We start from the raw sequence: 17,509 nt of genomic DNA on the forward strand, positions 1-17,509 counted from the left end.
TTTTTTTCGACTCGTTGCATTTTATCGTGGATGATATGTCTTCGATCGGACTCGAATGATTTAGAAGGTATTATTTGTGATTTTGAGATAATGCAGCGTAAGGAAAGAAAGATAGATTTTCGGTTCGCGCGGACGAAACGAGAGTTGAAGACAAAGAAATGAGAGAAATTATAATGGGTTGGCCTTGAAAAGATTTACCTAGGATGAGATAGTGATACACATATGAACACTATTTACAAAATTCAAACATAAGAAATGTTTGGGAATTAGATTTCACAAAATTAGTTGTTAGAATCATGATAAATTCCTGACCAAGTTGAATATGTTCAAACAAGAATAATGAGTAACATCATCTAAATTGTGTAAAAGGTTTATGTGATTTATTACATTAATAAAAATAGAATTATCGAAGGAAAAGTTACACAAGACAAAAGTCATTTGAAACGTGGCAACAAAATATAACAGACAACCTTACTATAAGAATTTACTACATGAGATGCTCAATAATATTATTTATCTCGTAAAAAATAAATAATTTAAAATAAATACATGTTTTTAAAACGATCGCTTATATTATTTACGGAAAAATACTTTCATCGTTCACGACAATATTTAGTTTTAAATTATTATCGATAATGAAAATATTTTTTATTAACTAATTATTTCGGGCGATACAGACGATCATTTTAAAAAAATATATATTTTCTAAATCGTTCATTTATCGCGAATCAAGACGAAGTCTTAATAATATACTTAGATTATCGAAACTCCTACTTAAAATTGACTCGCTCCTCCCGCATGTTCGTATCAATATTACGCAAGCAAAAAACACCTTTCTTCTTCTTCGATGGCCGGATTTTAAACAGGATTTTCTATAAAAAAAAAGTTCGATAAAGAGGAATTTCCGAAACTGCCCCTCGAAGCGAAGCGCAACAAACGCTCCACGACCGTTTCTGCAATTCCTCAAAAACTTTTTTTTTTCCCTTTAATTTTTTTTCTTTTATGTGGTGTCTGTCCTTTTCTTCGGCCATGGGGACTGCGAGAATTCTTTACGGTTCTTGCATTTCGCTTTCTCGCACTTTTTCTCGGGAAAAACTTTTCTTTTCTCGCCCTAGAAAATCCGACCCCTCGACCCACAAAGTCCGAACCCCCCCCCCCCCCCCCGCCTAACGAAGACTCCATCGACGATGAACGAGCGAGCGTCGTAATCTCTTCTTCGCCGCCGCCCCCACCACAGCACAGCACGATCGAGGGATCCCGAGGGAGACGCTCCCCACCCCCGGGCGATGGTGGCGCAACCGCAGGGCGGCGGCACGGCGGCGCGGCGGCGGCCATGGACCCCGCCGCGCTGGATGACATAATCGGGCGGCTGGTGGAGGTCCGATCGTCGAGGCCCGGGAAGCAGGTGCAGCTCTTGGAGTCGGAGATCAAGCAGCTCTGCGTCGCGTCCAGGGATATCTTCATGCAGCAGCCCAACCTGCTCGAGCTCGAGGCGCCCATCAAGATTTGCGGTATCGTTCGTAATCTCGAGTGCCTTTGTTGATCGCCGCGTGGTTATATACCTATTGAGCCCCGAGCCGCTGGTAGTTTCATGGTTTCCTAATTTTGTTGGCGTTTCGATTGATATGAATATCGTGTTTGTTCATTGGTTTTGTCAGTGCTTGGATTGTAGATGTTGGAAGTGGTGTATATGAGAGTTTTGCAGGCTCAGGCTGCTCCTGTTGGAAAAGCCCCGCGAATTTTGCCTGTCATATTATATCACATCGGGAAACAAAAAATCTTGGTTTATGCTCAGTCTTGTGAAGCATCTGATAATGTCACTGGATTCTATTGCGGTGTAAGTGCGATGGTTACGTACAAGGAACTAAGACTGAACGGCCGGTCGTGTGCGTCTCCCTCCTTGGAAATGTAGGCTTTATCAGGTGTTTATGGTAATATTCTTGGAACCTGAGTTTGCAGGGGGGGAAGTTGAAGGTTTAGGAAGCAAAATGTTCTGTAAAGGGCTGGAATTTGAATAAGTGGGATGAGAACTGAGGGAAGAGGACTCGATTTGTATAATGTCGTGCAGGCTCTAAGAGTTTATTGCTATTCGGAATTGTTTAGGGGGCTAGATTATATGTGTTCTTCAGCGTCGGCTTGAGCAAGTGCTGCATTGAGATCTAATAGGTCAACGTAGTGATGTTCAGGGGTTAACCCTTTATTGAAAGATCATACCTTTAATCAGATCTCTAGAGTTTAATGTTGATCATCGTGAATGTTACCACAAATTTGATTTAAGCAAAAACGAAAAGGTAAAAGTCTCCCCAAACACACACTTAGTTCCAGCACGACGATATTCATAGCTATTAAGTTTTATTTATATTTTATTTTTTCATGTGGAATAGTGATTTGTTTATGGCGTCCCTAACAATTGTAAAACATCTTTTGAATTAAAAAATCTCCACGGGAATAAGACTAGACCTTTGCTCATGTCCAATGAAAAGTGGCTACTTATTAGTGACATGAGTTTGCTGACTGGCTATTTCTGTTTCTTCATTGGAGGGAATGCTGTATGGGTGCAGCAGGGGTCTGGGGGAGCATAGTGGCAGATTGTCACATACATTTGGACTTACCTTCTGATGCTTGGATGTTATCATGGTATTTTTTATGTTAATATTTCTTTTGGGCTTTAGGTGACATTCATGGACAGTACAGTGACTTACTGAGGCTTTTCGAGTACGGCGGTTTTCCTCCTATTGCCAATTACTTATTTCTTGGAGACTATGTGGATCGTGGCAAGCAGAATTTGGAGACGATATGCCTTCTGCTTGCCTATAAGATCAAGTATCCAGAGAACTTCTTTCTTCTTAGAGGAAATCATGAATGCGCTTCTATTAATAGGATTTATGGATTTTATGATGAATGCAAGCGGCGTTTTAATGTGAGACTTTGGAAAGCTTTTACGGACTGTTTCAATTGCCTCCCAGTCGCGGCTCTTATTGATGACAAAATACTATGCATGCATGGTGGTCTTTCTCCTGATCTGATAAATTTGGATCAAATAAGAAATCTACCGCGCCCGACTGCTATTCCTGACACGGGCCTGCTGTGTGATCTGCTTTGGTCTGATCCTGGCGGTAGGGATATGAAAGGATGGGGTATGAATGACAGAGGAGTCTCATACACCTTTGGTGCAGATAAAGTATCGGAATTTTTAACAAAGCATGATTTGGACCTTGTTTGCCGTGCTCATCAGGTATGGCCTTTCGTGTTCTCTTTGTTGCTATTTCTTTATATTTTTTGAATCATTCTAATGTATTTTATCCTGAAAAAATGGTTATTGGACCTAGGTTGTTGAAGACGGATATGAATTTTTCGCAGATAGGCAACTAGTGACTATATTTTCAGCTCCGAACTACTGTGGTGAATTTGATAATGCCGGTGCAATGATGAGTGTTGACGAGAATTTGATGTGCTCCTTCCAAATCCTCAAGCCAGCAGAGAAGAAAGCCAAGTCATTGATGCCGACAAAGATGTGATGGTTGCTGCTGTAATTCTTCAATGAGGTCTGATCAACGCAGCTCTGTGTCTTCTACATATTTTATGATGTCATAGTGGTACTTTCGCTTCAGATTAAGTGGAAACTTGCACCAATATCTTCACATCAGAACAGTTGCTAGTTGTGATGATTGTTTTCTTGCTTTATTCCGTAACTGCATTCATGCCCAGTTTGTTAGTTGCACTGGTTTGTAGTAATTAGTCGACTCCAGCTCATTCTCTTTTGCCTGATTTCTTAGATTTACCCAAGGGGTTGATGCAAACGGAATATACATGCACTAGTGCTATTCCTATTTTCAACTTTATAATACCAAAAATATCTTGAGAATACTCCATTGGTTAGTGTGGCTAGATTGGAGATTTCTTCATGACTTTTGTGGATTCTGGTGGTAATAATCACATCTGAGATCTGGATGTTATCTTAATTTGAAGTAGTTGATGGGAAGCCTAGCGTACAAATTTCCTGCCATCGTCTAGCGACTCACTTTCTTTCTTTTCCCATGATGAATAATTTCGGGAAGTAGATAGAAGTGAAACCAAGTTTAGCAGATGCTGTAATTGATGACTGATTCTGATGCAGAGATTCTTCCCTGTGGCTCAGGAAGCAGCAAAAATGTGAAGATTGCTATTATATGGCTTTTTAACATCTGCATTTGATGTAAATGCCAGTCTGCTGTTTGGAAGACCGACGCCGTTGTGAAGACAACTTGTCGGGCTCAAATAAATGCCATTCTGCGGTAATTTATCTGCTGTGCTTGTTTATGTAACTGTCCTGGTAATGATGTCTATATCGATTGAACTGTTTGTTAGGGAGGATAAGAAACGGGGTGGCATTTTGGCACCTACAGATGCATTAAAATGTGCTCTCTTGCCATTAATATTCACAGTTTTTTTTTTACATGCACCAATTATATTCTTGTATGACCGTCCCAACGGCTAGTGTGCGATTCTCCTTATTGCCTAATGTGGTGGATATCTCTACTGGTTTGTGAGTTCAGTAAAGCCTCTTGGCGACATGGGTCGCTGTGCGTTGTTGCAAAGCCTGTACATCTGTCACTGCGCCTCTGTCTGCGAGGTGGTTGCTGCACAATTTATAAGCCCATGCTTGAGCTGATGAGTCGAGCCAAGCTGGGTATTGGCGTTTTGAGATTTGAAAGCTTTGTCATTGCAGGCATGGCACAAGAGGACCGGTGAATGGCCGGCTAGTCCAATGATCTGTTATAATGGGAATGACTCTTTCTACTATACTAAGCTGCTCGCATTAGAAAGAGCGATACCGGCACTTGATCTCACAAACCTGTCCACATTATTTTCTCTGAAAATGCTGTGCCGACGGCGACAAACATGGTCTCTCTTAGCAAGACTTGAACAACATGAATTTTTTAACGGTAGTTGAGAACGAGAGATTTATCCTTATACGCGTGTCGATATAGCGTTTGGTGGCAATCAACACGAGCCGGCCAGACATTATAATTATGTGCCTTCCATCGCCATTATATGTCAAAGATTAGGGAAGTAGTTAGAGCGCTTGTGGGGTCGATGTTAATGGGGGTTCAATCATGGCCCAGACAAGAAGATTGCAACTGGCCCTTCCAGGTTCGACCGACTCTCTGAGAGATGATGCAGCAAGACCCCAAAAAGGGATAGGAAGGAGAGAGATAAGTCACTACTGTTCTGTGGATCAATGATCACCTATCATGAGTTTTCAACTTAATCCATCACGGGCTAAAGGCCACTTCTTTTATGTACCATGATCATCTTGAGTTTGTACTATAAAGCGAGTCCCGCTGGTAATTTTCTGACGCTGGGGTTCAGCTGGGTACTGGGAAGCAGCTAGAATCTGAAGTGACCCTCGAGTTTAGATAGAATTTAGCCAAGTGGGCTATACTTATTTTGAAGGACAAATTCGTGGGGAACTTGCTTTTTGGCCAAGGTTGAACGAGAGATTGTTATTTAAGCTACGCAAAGAAAGAAAGTCGAGTTTAGAAGATTGGACCCGAGGAACTTTACGTATGTTCTCGGGTTCTTTAGCAAAAGAGTAATTTTTTTTTTCATAATATTTCAATTTGATAGTTTGTATCCGCAAGTCGGGAAAATTAAGTGTTATTATTATCCAATTGATAATCTCAAAAAGGGAATCACATGGATTTGCCCCTATACTTGTAGTTACTGAGAAGTAGATACAAAATAGTATATTAACGAGTTAGCAAATATTGAGGTAATTTTTAAGATGTGAAGCTCCAAAATTGTTATGATTGTTTCAATCCTCTAATGGACTTTCCTAGTTTACAAAAGGCTAGATGTTGCATGCCTAGACTGAACATTCTCTTTTAAAATGATAAATTTTTAAGATGTGAAGCTCCAAAATTCTTATGTAGAATCGAATTAATAGAGGAATTATGACTTGATTCGTAAATGTGACTCACTCCCCATATGGCACTACCCGTGATGCTCGTTCCGAGGGCTCGACTCGAGATCATTATAAATGGTACTAGAGCATTGTAGTAAAAAGAAGGTTTCATTTCAGGGCGTGTCCATTTTGCTTAATATGAATTTTGCAATGGATGTCACTTTAACTTTTTTTTCTTAATTCAAAACTTTCACAATATACAACTATTAAAGGGTAAATTCACCCGCGAGTATTTCACAACTTCCTGAAATTTAAATAATATTTTAAATTTCTGCGAAAAAGAAAAGGGGTCGCTTCTCACATTTCGAAAAGCTTAACCAATCAGGCCGTCAAATATCGTATCTTAAAGTAGCAATAACAAGAAAGGAAGAGTATTGAAAATTCCAAATCAGAACGTACTTTTACTAGTTACTTACATTTCCATCATGATTTCAATAGGATCCATAAAAAGAAAACGCGCCAAATTTATGTTCAATCTTATTTTTCTAATTATTTATTCTAGAGATAGTTTTGAAAGAAGAAGGTAAAGAGAAAAAAAAATGTGGCAAAATCACTTTTTTTTACATTTTAAAACATATACAAACATATATATATATATATATATATATATATGTATGCCACTGGGAAAAAGCATGGGCTCGCGAAGGCGCCCAATCACCCACCCTCTCCATCCATTTTTTAAATTTCTTGGCCGATTTCTCTCTCTCTCTCTCTCTCGCTCCGCATTTCAGTCCATACTTGTTCATGCTTCGAAGGTAGGGTTTTGCTCTCCCTCCCGAAAAATCCCGAAAAATCCTCCTCAAAATCGACTGCAAATCCCTCCGCATTGGCCGCCGATCTGCGGAGGGGCTTGGGGGCGATGATGAAGAGCCTGGTGGATCCGTCGGCGGCGTTCCTGGCCGCCAGCGGAGGCGACACCGTGAAGCTGTTCGACGTGTCCGTGGAGGCCGGCGATCCGTGCGCGTCGAGCTACGCGCCGTCGCCGGGGAGCCCCGTCCACTCCGTCAAGTGGAATCACACTAGTGAGTGACGGTCTCTCGTGCTGTGTGCGTGCGCGTTGTCTTTTGGGGAATTTCGGGTTTAGCTTCGAGTGTTCGTTTCTTGGTTCCGCATTTTACGCTCCGTCGGGGGCGGGATTTAGATTGCTTTACGGAGCCAAAGTGAGGATGGAGTGATCGCTTGGTCTTCGCGAAAGTGATGGGCTTGTGGTGATCCTAAATGAGGAGTTTGGATACTGGCCAATCACTATGACTCGGTGTGGGAGTGACTGGCTGTGTGTGAATTTCATGTAGGGTTGTCTCTAGTGGCGTGTATAAAGAAGATTGACAAGAATTCATATTGTGCCCGGTTAACACTTTCGGTTTTTTTTTTTTTTTTGGTTATTTTCAGATTTAGTTGTTGCTAGTGCTGGGGAAGACGGGAAGATCTCGCTTTGGAGGAAAAATGGTCAAAGCATGGGGACATTATCAGTGTCTGGGACAGATGGTGGAGACAACACTGAGGTACCCAGATTTACTCTTTAGTTCTTTCCCCATTGTTACACAAGCTAAAAAAGGGGCTCACGGGCAGTTGTTCTCTATTCCTATATGAGTGGTTACTATTTCCTGTTGTTTGTTCTTGTGCCTTGCAGTAGGTTTGGGATGTCAAGAGCAGCAAAGCTCATCTTCTTTGAATTTGTGTGTGTCCAAAAACACGTTCCTTATACAGCCACTATCTCTGGAAACTTGCTCCTCCATATTTAGCACACTAAAGAAAGAAAAATAAAACACTGTTTCTATCCCATCTGTCTTGCTTTTCGGTAGGGCTCAGAACATAGTGATTAGCAGAAAGGGGGGTGGAGACTGGTTAGCGTAACTCTAACGATCCGTTTTTTAGACTTTAGAAATTGTTACCTACGATCTTGAAGCAGATTTAATGACTTAACTTGTCCAATGTACATGAATACAATTGCAAGAACCTGCATTTCAATCTGATTTGCAATTATTGATGATTTGCCATTCCTTCTGATCTTTCATGTACAACTTTTTTTTGCGATGGGGCTACTGTTTTCTTGCTCTTTAACACAATTCTGACTCATTGCATAAGAAACTAACATGTTGCCTGAGGATCACAAGCAAAAAGAACTCAAGTTTACATGTTTGTCATGCTATCATGGCCATGGCAGTGACTTACTGTAATTTTCTCGGCTTTCAGGAATCTATCATGGCTATTAGCTTTAGCAACAAGGGATCCAGATACATATGCTCCGGGGGAAGTGATAAAGTCGTAAGAATATGGGATTTGCAGAGGAAGCGTTGCATTAAAGGGTTAAAGGGTCATACCAATACAATAACAGGTGCCATGTACAACTGTAAGGATGAGCACTTGGCTTCTATCAGTATCAGTGGAGACCTCATTCTTCACAACCTTGCATCTGGTGCAAGGGCAGCTGAACTCAAGGACCCCAATGCACAGGTCATTTATTGTTTCCATCTGAAACTGCAGCGTGGTGCTTGCTGGCTCTGCTTTGTAAGCTAATTTTATTTTGCTGGATGATTCAAGACCAGGTACTTAGGGTACTTGACTACTCAAGGATCAGTCGACACCTTTTGGTAACTGCTGGCGATGATGGGACAGTTAATCTGTGGGACACTACTGGTCGTAGCCCCAAGGTTTACTTTTATGTTTAACATATGCTTGCTATCATTGTGATCTTTTGTAACTTTATTTCAAGATCCCTGTGAACGTGGATATGGTTGTTATTTACCTGCGCCATTTCATACTGTTGCTTCTGTTCAAAGCTATGCTTGTATATTATTCTGGAGAATTGAAAATGTTGACATTTTCTGTAGTCATTTTCAATAGCTCTTCCAGAGAATTACTTGTACAAATTAGATTGCCATTTTGATTGGCAATTTAACTTCAGATATGAGATTATGGCTCCATTTCTATCGAGTGATGCTCAGTTGACCAACTGAGTTTTTTATCCACTGTCTTTTGGAAGGAGATCTTATTTGAATTTGAATGAGCATCATTGTCAGACTGCATCTTCTTTCACCTGTTAACCAGTAATAGTTTCTCTGCGGTTTTCCCTCGCCCCCACCCACACCACATAAACACCACATAGCTAGTCTGTTTCTCATTTTTAGTAAATATCCGAGGCAATGTTTTGATGGTTCCTTTGTTTTCTCTTAAGATTGCTTGGTTGAAGCAGCATTCTGCACCAACGGCTGGTGTTAGCTTTTCTCCATCCAGTGATAAGGTTTGTCCTTACACTCACTAGCAGAGACCTGCTTTTTAGTTCTTATTCTTGAAAAGAGAATATCAGATAGCTATGAGCATAGCGGATGTGAAAGATTGTCATCTTTTTTCTGGTAAGGTCTGCCCGTTATTATCGGTGATCCAAACACTATCGATGATTCTAATATCCAGAATTCCTGTGGCAGATGATCGCTAGTGTTGGTTACGATAAAAAACTGTATACCTATGACTCTGGATCTAGAAGGTTCTCTTCTTGCACTTCTTATGAAGCACCTTTCTCTTCATTGGCTTTTAGAGATGATGGATGGATATTGGCTGCTGGAACCAGCAATGGTCGCATAGTTTTTTATGATGTCCGGGCAAAGCCTCAACCTTTCACTGTTCTTCGTGCTTATAGCAGTTCAGAGGTGATCGATATTTTCTGTAATTACCTTTAGGCATGAAACTTCCAAACTTGGATACTTGTCTGTTTGTAGTTGGTTCTTTGTAAATCTTTTTTTGTGTTGTGAATGGTCTCCTTAATATGCACATAGAACTACCTAAGCAAGTCTTTGTTTTCTTGTATTTCATTGAACTGTTTTTCCTGTTCTCCAATACTCCCATCAAGTCCCCTTAACACTGATTTTTTGTCGCAATAATTGCTTGTAACTATTCATGGGTCCTTCCATGTCTTTTACAAGAGTAGAGCATAGTCTTTTTTCCCCTTTTTTCTTAACTTTGGATTGTTGACCTGATAAGGAATGAAATTGAGTTGGATATGTTAGTGGGCATGGGCTAGCACGGGGTCCAGAAAACAATTACTGAGCCTGTTTTTTTATGTGAGATTGACGTGCATAAAGGATGGCCACTCTGTGTGTCTCCATGAATAGAGAAGCATGTTGGTATGCAAATGTAACCAATATGATGAGGCATTTGTTGCATAAATCTCCTTTCACACAATGTTTATTGGATGGTAGTGGGTTATATGACAATACAGGAAGGCATTTGTATGAGGGAATACATGAAATAAAATGAGTTACAAGATAATGCTATAAAAGATTGAAATTGAGTTTATTGCTGATTTTTCTGCTTTGTCTGCTGGTGTCTCCATCTATTATATTCATTCTTGATTCCTGAATTGAAGGCAATCAATGCTGGTTTTGGATCTGGCATCATGTTACAAAATCCAAGTATTTCTTCTTTTAGATATATTTGGTTGAACTTTCTCTTTCCGATTCAAGACCTCTCTTGAACATTAGCATGCCAGATGCAGCCAATGTATTTCAGTTCGTTTTATTGTATGAACAACTGAGGGAATTACCCTGGTTTTGGTATAGTGATATATACTTCTTTGTCAATTGGATAATGGTATCTCTCTTCCCGCTCCACAGAATGGAACAGCAGTAATGGTGCCTGCTGCTTCTTGTGGAACTAAATTTTGTAATGAATGATGGAAAAAGCATATCTGCTGCAGGCTTTTTTTGTGCTTTATTAAAATGGCTGTGAACTTAGAATTTCGCTATCATTATTTAATTGGTGAGGAAACTTTTCAGTAACTCTGATTAGAAAATAGGCCTTGATATCCTAGTCTTACTATATACTGAGTTTTTGTGGTATTAATCAGGCTGTTACGAGTTTATGCTGGCAAAGAGCCAAACCAGTTATTGTGAACGAGAGTAACTGTTCGGCTGAGACTGCTCTTCTTGGAGGTGCTGATGAAGAATCAATACTTATGCCGGATCCGCTTCCCTCCGCAGCATCATCGAACCTTACAATGTCTACGTCGGTATCTGGCTCACGTAATCCTGGCCGATCAAGTCTTTCTCTAGATGCAACTTCGCTGACAACAAGTAGCAGTGGATTAACCATGAGCACGCAAAATTTGGTTTCATCTGAGGAAACACCCAACAGAAGCCATCTATGGCCTGGTGGCACATTGGCTAGGTTGCATGCTCCGCGTTCTACATTTAACCTGAGGGATGACATGGAGGTTTTCTCTCCCCTTGTCGACGTCCAGCCAATTACGCCCTCACTTGATAAACTATGGAACGACGATGATGGTAGGAAGAAAGATCTTTCTGCTCTTGATAAGAGACCTTCTTCGCTGTTGTTTCCTTCATCCAATCGACGGTATCCCTTTACTGAGGATGGAAGTAACATTCATCCTATATTTGATTGGAAATCTGGCTCCAATTCAGGACAGGTTTGATACTTTCACTTGTCCCATGAAAATGCTATAGCCTTTCATTTGTGATACCTATTGTGAATGTGACTGTGCTCATACAGACAGTATGGCAATTTTTGTTTGCTTCCTTAATTGAGAGCCAGATTTACGTTTTGGCTCTTTTGAGGCAAAGGTAGAAGATGGACCAGGCCTATTTGTCTTCATACAAACAGTCTAGGAGTTTGATATGATTTTGATTTCAAAGTCATTTTAATATTTTGGTTCGCATTTCCTGGATTTCCCAGTTTTTCTTTCAATGAAGAGTAGAAGGCATCCTATTTTGTTAGATTATAACTCTATGTGGGATTTTGTCGGAAGACATTCTGTTTCGCTAGAGTAACTCTGGTGGATTGTTACCGTCTTACCGTAAATCAGGCCACTCACACATCTTATAGGAGTTATTTGTGAAAACCATGTACGGTTTCTTTTCTTTGTGCAGGATGAAAATCGAATTTTAACACAGCTTGGATCTACTCCACCTCCATCATCCAAGAGTGAAGATTCTTCTATCACTCCTCCAGAAGCTTGGGGTGGGGAAAAGGTATTGGACAAATATGCTCATCTTCGTCAACCTCTCACTTTGCCCTCTCGTCTTGGAACGTTAGCTGGAAGTCAAACATCAGGATCAATGTTTTCGTTCCAAGATTTTCCCTCATCAGTGAGCCCGACAAGTATCAGCTCTTTAACAAGTTCAAACTTCGATTACCCAAATCTGCGGAGTAAAGATACTTCCAACATTCAAGAGACTCCACTTGGATATTCAGAACTCCCTCCCTCTAGTTCATTGTCCTTGTCTTTTGGGCCGAAAGGCGTGATGGGACAAACTACAGTGGAATCTTCTGGAACAGCATCTCTGACCCTGCCACGGCGATTTTCCACTTATGCTGAGAGAATAAGCACTACTTCTTCCTTCAGTGACGGACCATCCAATTCAGTAGGTTCACCAAAAACCAAGAAAACAGGAATTGAAACCAAGGAAGAGCTTCTTAGCAGTTTGTTATCTAGGTCAGAAACATCAGCCGCCTTGGAACCAGGGACTCTTCCAACAATCAATGTAAGCTTTTCAAAACTGTTTGAGGAATGTTTTGTTCTAGAAACCACAGAATGTTTTTGTCTCTGTCTCATGATGGGGGAGTACCATCTACTTTCTTTTCATGTCACTTACGATGGATATATGTTACATCGTTCAATGAATTATAGTTATTAGTGGTGGCTTTGAAGGCGAATTCTTGTCTGCTACACTGTACATGTTCAGTATGATAAGATCTAATCAGTAATATGTTACTTTTACAGGGAGGAATACCACATTTTCAGAGGACATCTCATGTGGATTCACAGCAGGGAAGTTCCTTTACATTGCAGCTCTTTCAACGAACCCTTGACGAAACCCTAGTTTCCTTTCAGAAATCAATTCACGAGGATATGAGAAATCTACACATTGAAATATTGAGACAATTCCATATGCAAGAGGTATGCTCATATACATTTTTCCTCCTCTCTCAATTTTCTCTGATTATTTCTTGCTTCAATTGAACAGATGGAAATGTCGAGAGTGATGGCCTCAATTCTGGAAAATCAAGCTGAGTTGATGAAAGAAGTCAAATATCTTCGCAGAGAAAATCAACAGCTTCGCCAATTGCTTTGAGATAAGAGATAAGAGAACTTAGCTCGATCATTTTTGCCGGAAAACGGTTGAATCTCTCTTCCTTTCAGTGTTTAGAGTCTCTCGATTGCTTTTGTTTGACTCGATGAAGAGCGACAGTTTTCTAATTAAAGTTCATGCGGGGGGAGTGCATAGATGCTAAGAGAGATAATGCAAATGTACTATGTGATGTAGGAATTCACTGTTGTACAGAGTCATTCTATTCTGGTGATAGTGTTCTTCAAGCCAGCATAAGTTTGTGTGTAATATGTATCAGATACGTTGAGCTTGTTTGTAGCTTCGATTTGGCAGAGTGGTATTGGTTTTCTTCTGTGATAGTATTCCAAATGTCATGACTCACCGATAAAGGATCTATTGTCCTTGACTTAAGGAAGCCTCTTCAGACATTAATGGGAAGGACTGTGCACTCCTGTAGTATCGGCTTCGCAATAGAATTTCCAAATCAGGATTTTGGATCAGAACTAGTAACTGCTCAGTAGTAACTGCTCTTTCACATACATAATCTTATGAAAGAAGAACAGGATGTTTGAAAACCGTGATAACCAACTAGAAGCTTCCTGGTTTTTTGGTCAAAAAAAGCTTCCTTTATAATGGGGCAGATTTTCGATCGGGGAATCGGTAAGATTAACATGTCTGATCTTCCAAAATCTCTTATCAGGAAGTATGCATAGGCAACGGTTTAGTTGTACAAGTCCATTTTGTTTCTCTCTTATTTGACATGGGGTAAGTGCAAAAATTCGGACTTGAGGTCTGGTCGTCGGTCAATTGATGGCTTTAAGGACTTAGTTTTTATTGGGTGGAATTCAAGCGTCAAAACTCCCTGGAATATTTGGTCTATCTTACTTCTGAATCCAACCAAGGGCGTGCTCTAGATCTGATTGTGATTTACGTCAAAACCTTAAAAGCACAAATTATCCAAAAAATAATCCTGTGATTGCTATGCACAGATTACCAGTTGACCAAAATGGGCGATTGAACTGCACATTTAGAAGTCGCAAAAGGAGGCCAATCCACTGTTTGCTTCTCCAATGACGTTCGAGCAAAAATACAGTTCATGTTAATAGAAGTCTTTCCGGTCAACACAACAGAGCCTGTGTTCTTCTGTAAAAGGGAGAAAAGCCCACTCTTAACAGATATCCAAACAACCTTCTCTGCTTCGACTATTGCTCAAATGCTCGACGTCAAATAAATTACATCAAATAAGTAGAATAATGGCAGAACGCCGAAAAAAAAAACCTGTGGGTGCTGAAGAATGTCCTGACAGTTTGAGAACAAGCAATGCAGTTTCAGCATTTCAGTAGAAGATCTTTTGCTAGTGTGCAAGGGACAAGTTCCATCCAGGACACATCCAACTCGTCCGCGATGCAACGAATTCCGCAGCAAAGCAATCTAAGAGGGCTTCGAGTGGGTTGACAACTTCACCTTTTAACAAGTCTCAACACGTCACCCATGAGATGTAAAGAACCAGTCACAAGAACCTAAAACATTATCCCAAAGAAATAACTGTAAGTTAAATGATACGATCATCCAGTAGTAAAGGAACACAAAAACGTCAAGTTGAAAATTAGCGTGCATTTCTAGGAAATTTGACCCCATTTGATTTTATTAAGCTTGACAGGCGATCCATCCTTCTGCAAGTTGAAAGTTTATGTCATGAAAGTTTTATCAAGCCAACAGTCCATGCACCGGTTGAAAGCATTTCAGGCAAGTCAACCATACGTGAAGATTCTCATCCTAGAAGATTACTATTTCACTCTCGCTCCTTGTTCATAAACTAATGTGAAATTTGAAGGCAAATGGGCAAAATGATTAACACGTGACAAGTTTTCATAAGCTGAAAGAGTATCATAAAGAAAACTAGAAAAGATACAAGTCCTCTTTTTCCTTATGCAAGTATCGAGAAAGCACGCATGATATTGGCAGAAAAGGATGCATGTAAAAAGAAAAGGTAAGAGAAGTACCCTTTTGCTAGGATTGCAAAATACAAAATTGTAGTTTCGATTCCTGGATTTGACATTCACCAAGCTTGTGCTTCTAAATATATTGATACGGGATTCTTTCAAACATAATCATCTTAACCATTAATGTCTGATTGCTGGTAAAGAAATATTAGTAGTGTATTTCTCACTAGATTCGTGCCCAGGCTTCTGCAGCATTTCTGTTGTCAAGTCCCCCACTATACTTATCGATTGGCTATCCATAGTTATGTACCAACTATGCAGTCAATTACCAAAAATTGTGCTTAACATCACCCAAAAACCAACATGGACGAATTAGTTAAGAATTAACATTACATTCGAGCCTGAGTTACACTTAGTTTTTTTCCAAATACAAGGTGCTATAATCAAGCGAAAAAATAATACGAAAAACCGGAATGATACAAAGGAAGTAAGGTGTCTATTTTGAAATATCTAAGTACCTATGTTAATTGGGAATTTAGTAAACACGGCTAGCAATCACCGTGTTGGACCTGCATGATAATATGTGTGAAAGTTGTACAGTAGCAAACCAACAAACTGATACGAAGTATTAGGTAGACGAGCTTGCACAGTAAAAGGCATAGGATATGCTAAAGTTGCTTACCTCTAGATGTTGGAAGACTTTCGAAATTTGCTAAATTCTGCAGAAGAGAAGAGGCAAGCTTCTCGATCTGAACTCACCGCCAAACATCAGAAGCTAAATGGCATCTGCATCCTAATGTGCCGTCTGATAATCGCCTTGGTTTCAACACTTGGACGTTTAAGCTTGTTCTTTTCTATTTCCTTATCAGAGCATAGAGAATTTGGAGTCCCAACTAGCTGACGCAGCCTCCGAGAGAAGCAAAGCAACCGAAATGATATTTTCACTTCAGGTGAGAGTTTTTCCTTCCGACCTTTTTTCCATGTTGGGTGCCTATTGACAACAAATGAGCAGCATCCGAGGACAGTATTGCAGTTATTTGCTCTATTTTTTTGGTGAAATAGCATAACCGTTGATGCGGTTGAATAGCATTTGCCTTAGGCTCCTAGGGGCTTATTTCGGCTTCTAGAATAAAGAAATGACTTAGTACGTTGATCTCGTATAGATGTTGCAATTTCCAATGTTGTGGGCTAAGATATGCTTAGAAGCTTGAGAACTTCTCAACTTTAAGTTTGACTGCTTATCCATTGTATTTACAATCGAGATTTCCATAAAAAAGGCATCATCATGACCGAAATTCTCGAAGCGACTAACCTTCAGACCAAAATCTTGAACCAAACTGCCAACATCATGCAATGCTTCCCGTCTCCTCTCATCTTCATTGCGGCTCATTCTTCCAGGATCGACCATCTTGTCGAGGTTTGGAGAGGGCGAGAGAGGAGCGGGAGAGGAGGGTTTTAGAGCGGAGCTCGCGTGAGAGTGAGAGGTTTGGATTTCAAAACCCTACCTCCCCTTTTTAAAATGTCGAGAGAGGACGAGAGACGGCAATGACGACATAATTGTTGATCATCTATTCCTTTAAAACTCTGCAAAAGAGATCATTTATTCCTTACAATTATCTTAATTAAGGAAAATGTTGTCCTTTTTTTTTCTTGCAATTCAATTCAAAGCTCATCTTGTAAATAATAAATATTAATAATTATCAAAGCATATGTTTAATATGGGATGCGATAAACTTTGTTTTATTTAACTTCCTCCTTTTTTGTCCCACCTTTAATTATATAAATAGTGTACTCGTACAACTTCTTAGGGATAACATATTTCCTTTGATTATTAGTATTAGGATTCTTAATTTTCTTGCAATCTATTTATTGCTTTTGGTTATTGAGTGGTACATCATTGCTTACGCACCCATATGATCACCTCACATCTTAGTGGCTAGATTTCAAAATTAATCCATGCTGCTTGCCAAAATATTCTTTTTAAATAAAAGAGAAAATGTATCGAAAAAGCGTTAGAATAATCTAGCGTAATCAAGTCTTCGAATCCATTTAATCTCCGATTCGTAGAAGTAAAGTACACTTCAACACTTTGCTTGCTCTTCTAATTGACCCACCAAAAATAAATTAGTTATCGACTCTAAAATAAAATTGATTTGCATGTTAAGAATTTGAACCTAAAGTTGCGAATTTGTATGAGCTTAGGGGTGCTCGAGCTAAGTACATGCTTAATAATCTATTAGCCAACTCAAGTGGTTCACTCGAGGGAAGGTTGTTACATGACTTAATTAACAAAAGTTATACTTTAAATCGTAAGTATTATTATGTATTTCTTTTTTTCACTCAAGTTTAAATTAATTGGACAAATTATATTTTTAAAGGTGATTTATTTTTATTTACTTTTTTTTTTTTGCAAACTTAGAATCAATGAGATAAGTCGAAAGAGATAACTGTTTCGGAAAGATAATGGAAATTTTATCTTTATCTCTATTTGTATCTATTTTATTGGTAAATACATTTATAAGTACCTTCGATGATACTTTCTTCTCATTCAATTT

At 39.6% G+C, this 17,509-nt stretch overlaps 1 protein-coding gene and 2 pseudogenes across 2 annotated transcripts; 2 read left to right on the plus strand and 1 right to left on the minus strand.

Moving 5' to 3' along the window:
- The window catches only part of LOC115668574 (mitochondrial outer membrane protein porin of 34 kDa-like), an 88,582-nt pseudogene extending 71,182 nt beyond the window's left edge, over positions 1–17,400 (minus strand).
- LOC115670257 (serine/threonine-protein phosphatase PP1 isozyme 3-like) lies at positions 1,287–4,432 on the plus strand (annotated as a pseudogene).
- On the plus strand, positions 6,581–13,363 carry LOC115670252 (protein NEDD1). Of its 2 annotated transcripts, XM_056320569.1 has the most exons (11): positions 6,581–6,969; positions 7,337–7,449; positions 8,141–8,401; positions 8,494–8,598; positions 9,123–9,188; positions 9,373–9,594; positions 10,791–11,369; positions 11,830–12,444; positions 12,684–12,860; positions 12,928–13,080; positions 13,175–13,363. In XM_056320569.1, the coding sequence occupies exons 1-10, from the start codon at positions 6,807–6,809 to the stop codon at positions 13,033–13,035; spliced, it is 2,409 nt and encodes an 802-aa protein (XP_056176544.1). In that variant the 5' UTR covers positions 6,581–6,806; the 3' UTR covers positions 13,036–13,080; positions 13,175–13,363. The 2 variants fall into 2 exon arrangements, with proteins under 2 accessions (XP_056176544.1, XP_030447339.2); XM_030591479.2 differs by having other exon boundaries at positions 12,928–13,363.
- Positions 17,401–17,509: the final 109 nt, after the last annotated feature.

The sequence above is a fragment of the Syzygium oleosum genome, unplaced genomic scaffold (assembly GCF_021117445.2).
Source record: "Syzygium oleosum isolate NSW1041296 unplaced genomic scaffold, Sole_v2.1 Sole_v2.20, whole genome shotgun sequence".
NCBI classification, from domain to species: domain Eukaryota; kingdom Viridiplantae; phylum Streptophyta; class Magnoliopsida; order Myrtales; family Myrtaceae; genus Syzygium; species Syzygium oleosum.

Bases quoted from the DNA above. Each gene is read 5' to 3' on its own strand.
- LOC115670252 (XM_030591479.2), top strand. From the start codon at position 6,807: ATGATGAAGAGCCTGGTGGATCCGTCGGCGGCGTTCCTGGCCGCCAGC. The intron at 8,599-9,122 runs GTTTACTTTTAT...TTTTCTCTTAAG, and splicing joins CTACTGGTCGTAGCCCCAAG to ATTGCTTGGTTGAAGCAGCA. The intron at 12,861-12,927 runs GTATGCTCATAT...TCAATTGAACAG, and splicing joins GACAATTCCATATGCAAGAG to ATGGAAATGTCGAGAGTGAT.